The sequence below is a fragment of the Athene cunicularia genome, assembly GCF_003259725.1.
Source record: "Athene cunicularia isolate RWA chromosome 26 unlocalized genomic scaffold, athCun1 chr26_part2, whole genome shotgun sequence".
Classification (NCBI taxonomy): Eukaryota; Metazoa; Chordata; class Aves; order Strigiformes; family Strigidae; genus Athene; species Athene cunicularia.
Window position 1 is genome coordinate 1,458,094 of NW_020799137.1, and position 5,497 is coordinate 1,463,590.

A 5,497-nucleotide genomic window follows, 5' to 3' on the forward strand; every position below is an offset into this window, starting at 1 on the left:
GGAGCTGGGGCAGGGTCTGGAGCACAGGTCTGCTGGGGAGCGGCTGGGGGAACTGGGGGGGTTCAGTCTGGAGAAGAGGAGGCTGAGGGGAGACCTCCTGGCCCTCGGCAACTCCCTGCCAGGAGGGGGCAGAGAGGGGGGATGAGTCTCTGGAGCCAAGGCCCCAGCGCCAGGCCCCGAGGGAATGGCCTCAAGCTGCCCAGGGCAGGGTCAGGCTGGCTCTGAGGAAGGATTTCTGTGCAGAAGGGGCTGTTGGGCGTTGGAATGGGCTGCCCAGAGCAGGGGGGGAGTCCCCGGGATCCCTGGGGGGGTTGAAGAGTCGGGCTGAGCCAGCGCTGAGGGATCTGGGGGAGTTGGGAATGCTCAGTGTGTGGTTCATGGTTGGACTGGAGGAGCTTCAAGGGCTTTTCCAACCAAGAGGATTCTCTGATTCTGTAAGAAACCTCTCACTAACCGAGGCGGGGGTTGCTGCACCTCTCTGTGACTCCACCATCCCGATACCTCGTTTATCAATGTCCCCCTCTCCCAGCTCATAAGTGAACGCTGTTTCCCTCCCATAGCAGCACCCGTTGTGCTCTAAGCCCTCTGAGGTCTGCTCGGGGTCTCCGACCACCTCCTGCTTGTCTCTGCCCAGGTTCAGCCTACACCTGTCTGGAGGCTGCCACAGGCAGGGCCCTGCTGCGCCAGCACATGGACAACACCGGGGAGGACCATCCGCTCAACAAGCTGCGCGTGGTCATCGAGCCAGGTCGGGGGGGGCAGCGGGGGCAGGTGAAGGGTGGTGGTGTGGGGGAGAGGCCCTGCTGCTGGGGTGTTCACAGCTTGCAGTAAAACTGGCGCTGGTGGTGGGACCTGAGCAAGACGATGCCTCGAGGAGGGGTGCGACAGGCTTGCACCCGGTGCAGAAAGTGGAAATCTTGGCACACGTGAGGGCCCTTTTGTTTTGCAGATGGGCAGATGATTTCTGAGCCTTTTCTGTTTCTCTAGGTGTTAATCCGGATGACACATACAACGAAACACCCTACGAGAAGGGCTACTGCTTTGTGAGCTACTTGGCCCATCTGGTCGGGGACCAGAACAAGTTTGATGCCTTCCTGCAGGTGGGTACGAGGAGGAACCAGCCGGAGGTGCCGAGTCGTACAGAACCTTGCGGTGGGAGGCTGGAGCACTGGGCGACTGGGAAGGGCAGGCTGGGGAGAGGAACAGGAGGTGGGAAACGGAGATGGGGAATGAAATGGAGCACGCGGAGGGTTAGGCAGTACTGCCAGGGCTGAGTGTGTGTGGCATCACACCCCGGCTGTCCCCGCAGGCCTATGTGAACCGGTTCAAGTTCCAGAGCATCACAGCGGACGACACCCTTGGTTTCTTCCTGGAGTACTTCCCGGAGCTGAAGGAAAAGGGTGTGGAGTCCATCCCAGGTCAGCACAGCACCTGCCAGGCCAGGGAACCAGCACCCTGCCGTCATTGGAGCCATCCCGTGCCCTCTGCAGACCCTATGCACGTTGGTTTGTGTGTTTTATGGAGACAGCTGCTGCTGCTGCTACTGGCCTCGGCTCCACTGGAGGAGGCACAGCACTGGCTGGCCTGGCTCAGGCTCTAACCTGGGCTCAGCCTGACTCTCCACACAAATCCAGTCTGTGCTCTGCGCTCGGGTGCTGATTGAGGGGGTTTCCCCACAGACAGCTGAGCCTGGTGGGGAGCACCAGGGTGTGAGTGTTTTGCGGGTGGAGCTGCTGGCAAGTGCTGGGGCTGGGCTCAGCTTGGCCTTGCTGTGGTGATCCTGGCTTGGCAGGAGCTTCCCATGCTGGAGCTGGGTTATCTCGGGCAGCAGTGGGGCTGGTACCACACAGGCACACGCCAAGCCCAGGGGGCTCAACAGCCTCACCCCATGAGTCACTGCTGCTTGTTGCCATCCCTGGGCAGGTTTGCGGGTGCTGGGGGGCCCTTGTAGCTGGCAGCGGGATGTCTGGGTATCAGCACCTGGTGTGGGGTCCAAGGCCAGTCCCAGCTCCCCCTCCCTTCCTTGCTGCAGGCTTCGAGTTTGACCGCTGGCTGAACACGCCGGGCTGGCCCCCCTATCTGCCCGACCTCTCTCCGGGGGAGCAGCTGATGAAGCCGGCGGATGAGCTGGCAGAGCTCTGGGCTGCTGACACCTTGAACATGGAAGCGATCGAAGCTGTGGACATCATGGCCTGGAGGACCTACCAGCTGGTCTACTTCCTGGATCAGGTCCTGCAGAAATCCCCCCTGCCAGAAGGTGAGGGCCAGGTCACCCCCCAGTGCCCAGAGGAGACACGGGGACGGGCCCGGCCCAGACAGTGGCAGGGATCAGTGAGATCAGGGGTGCGTGGCCGGCAGTGCCGCTCCCGGTGCCTGGGAACCCTCAGTCGGTGCAGTGGGGGGCAGAGAGCCGGGGCAGCGTGTCCCCAGCCGTCTGGGACATAGACAGTAGCAAGGAGGAGCCCTGCGAGCCCCAGGTGGGCTCTGCTGGGCTGTCGCCTCCCCATCTCAGCTCAGCTCCCCTTGCACTCTTTGCTGAGGGCCCTCCCCACCCCTCGCGCTGGCTCCCCGAGCCGCTGGGCGTGTGGCCCTGCAGGGCTACCTGGCCCCAGGAAGCCCAAGATGGGCACTCTCCTGCCTGGAGCCAGCGAGCACCTGGGGGGCTCCCAGAGCTGGGGTGCTGGGAGGGTCGCAGGGGCTGGGATGGGCTCGCAGGGTCCCCTCGGAGCAGGGCTGGGAGGTGGGGGCAGAGCCCCCGGGGGGATGGTGACAAGCCCCCTCTCACAGGCAATGTGGAAAGGCTGAGCAAGATGTACCCGAAGATTTCCAAGGCCCAGAACGCCGAGCTGCGACTGCGCTGGTGCCAGATTGTCCTCAAGAACAACCTTGAGGCTGAGTACAGCAAGGTCAAGGACTTCCTCCACAGCCAGGTTTGTCCCTGGGCAGCGGTGGCTGTGCCCAGGGGGAGGGATGGGCACAGGACACAGGCCCTTCAGTGCCAGAGAGCAGCTCCTGCTCCTGATAGACCCACAGGATGGGTTGGGTTGGAAGGGACCTTAAAGACCATCCAGTCCCACCCCCCTGCCCCGGGCAGGGCCACCTTCCACTAGCCCAGGTTGCCCAAAGCCCCGTCCAACCTGGCCTGGAACCCTTCCAGGGAGGGGGCAGCCACAGCTTCTCTGGGCAACCTGTGCCAGGGCCTCACCCCCCTCAGAGGGGAGAATTTCTTCCTTACGTCTAATCTAAATCTCCCCTCTGTCAGTTTAAAGCCGTTACCCCTCATCCTATCCCTACACCCTGATCCAGAGTCCCTCCCCCCTTTCCCGCAGCCCCTTTCAGCCCTGGGGGGGCCGCTCTAAGGTCTCCCTGGAGCCTTCTCTTCTCCAGCTGAACCCCCCAACTCTGTCAGCCTGTCCTCACAGGGGGGGCTCCAGCCCCCGAGCATCTTCATGGCCTCCTCTGTGCCCACTCGAGCAGGTCTGTGTCCTTCTGATGTTGGTGCCCCCAGAGCTGGACCCAGCACTGCAGGGGGGTCTGACGAGAGCGGAGCAGAATCCCCCTCCCGGCCCTGCTGCCCACACTGCTCGGTGCAGCCCAGGATACAGTCAGCTTTCTGGGCTGTGGGCATCGCCAGCTCATGTCCAATTTATCACCCACCAGTACCCCAAGTCCTTCTCCACAGGGCTGCTCTCCATCCGCCCATCCCTCCCCCAGCCTGTACTGGTAGTGGGGGGTTGCCCTGACCAGGTGCAGGATCTTGCACTTGACCTTGTTGAACCTCATGAGCTTTGCACAGGCCCACCCCTTCGACAAGGTCAAAGTCTCCCCTTCCCGGTGCCGCAGTGCCAGGGGTCTGTCCCCCTCCTCTGGGTGATGCCGGAGGTGCTGAGCGCTGGGGGGGTGTGGGGCTCCACCCCCCGGAGGCGGTTGGGGTAACCCCCGCTGTGTCCTTGCAGGGGAAGCAGAAGTACACCCTCCCCCTCTACCGCGCCATGTGGGGCGGGTCGGAGGCAGCCCGGGCCCTGGCCCTGGAGACCTTCTCCGCTACAGCCCCCCAGCTCCACGTCAACGTCCAGAACTACGTCAGGAAGATCCTGGGCTTGGAGGGGGCAGAGGCCTAGTGCAGGCTGGGCCTCGGCGCTCTCTCCCCCTCACTGCCTGTGTTATGCATTTAATTACTCATTAAAATGTGTAATTTTTTCTTGTACTTTTCCTGTTCCTGGTGTCCTACGAGCAACCTGCGTGTGAGTCCCTGCTCCCCTGGCCCAAGAACCAGGCTGGTGGCCCAGGAGAGACCCTTGCCAGCCCCCTCACTCTGGCACAGCTGGGGAGGCCGCGGCCCTGATCCGCACCGGGCTCCTGCCGAGCTGTGAGGAGGAGGGGGCTGGTGCTCTCTGCCCCCTGGGGACCTGCCCCTGCCGGCTCTGTGGGGGAGAGGCAGAAGCGGCAGCTCTGGGTGTCAGCTGGGCTCAGGCCATCTCCTAAACCTGGAGTGACAACAGACGGCTGAGCAGCGTCATGGGGGGCTCTGCCCCTGCACAGCCTGACAGGCCTTGAGCCAGGCTCAGGAACTTGACCCTGCTCCGGTGAGCAGTCTGGCGCTGACAGCAGCTGCCCCAAGGGGCTGTGGGGCCATGAGTTCAGCAGGACCTGCTCTTTGCGGGGAAAAGTCCCCGAGTGCACAATGGTGCAAGTAAAGCACAACCCCAGGGCTTTGAAGAGCCAGCGTGACCTGTACAGGGTGGAGCCTGTTGGAGTAAGACAAAGGTTGGCAGCCATGCTGTTACGTAGTCCTTACCAAATGCAGGACTGGGGCAATTTTGAGCAGGACCCCAAAATTCCTTCACAAAACTGCCCCAAGGCTGCAGTAACCCTGGGAACCTGCTGGCCAGAAAGGTCCCCATGGCCCCATCTCAGAAGGATCCTGGAGGTGGCAGTGACACGAGCAGCCCCACACCTTGGGAAGCTCAAACCAACCCCATGTATGTCCTGGCCCCGTGGGGCTGTGTAGCTGCCTGATCCTAGGGGAAGGTGCCCCCTCCCCCCAACAGCCCTGGTGCTTCTGGTGCTTTCTCCTGCGACCCAGCCCGGTCCCCCACAGACAAACCAAGGGACGACCAACAGAATCCCAGAATCATCTTGGTTGGAAAAGCCCTTGAAGCTCCTCCAGTGCCACCATAAACCTCACCCTGACCGTTCCCAACTCCCCCAGATCCCTCAGCGCTGGCTCAGCCTGACTCTTCAACCCCCTCAGGGATCCCGGGGACTCCCCCCTGCCCTGGGCAGCCCATTCCAACGCCCAACAGCCCCTTCTGCACAGAAATCCTTCCTCAGAGCCAGCCTGACCCTGCCCTGGGCAGCTTGAGGCCATTCCCTCGGGGCCTGGCGCTGGCTCCTTGGCTCCAGAGACTCATCCCCCCTCTCTGCCCCCTCCTGGCAGGGAGTTGCAGAGGGCCAGGAGGTCTCCCCTCAGCCTCCTCTTCTCCAGACTGAACCC

At 62.8% G+C, this 5,497-nt stretch overlaps 1 protein-coding gene across 1 annotated transcript in view; it reads left to right on the plus strand.

The window, feature by feature from the left end:
* Positions 1-4,156, plus strand: part of RNPEP (arginyl aminopeptidase) — a 16,320-nt gene extending 12,164 nt beyond the window's left edge. Inside the window, exons 3-8 of the mRNA XM_026864390.1 lie at positions 633-748; positions 988-1,100; positions 1,310-1,418; positions 2,033-2,257; positions 2,788-2,930; positions 3,957-4,156. Coding sequence (XP_026720191.1) covers positions 691-748; positions 988-1,100; positions 1,310-1,418; positions 2,033-2,257; positions 2,788-2,930; positions 3,957-4,121 — 813 coding nt within the window. The 5' untranslated portion in view covers positions 633-690 and the 3' untranslated portion in view covers positions 4,122-4,156. The remainder of the gene's footprint in view (positions 1-632; positions 749-987; positions 1,101-1,309; positions 1,419-2,032; positions 2,258-2,787; positions 2,931-3,956) is intronic.
* The last annotated feature ends 1,341 nt before the right edge of the window (positions 4,157-5,497 follow it).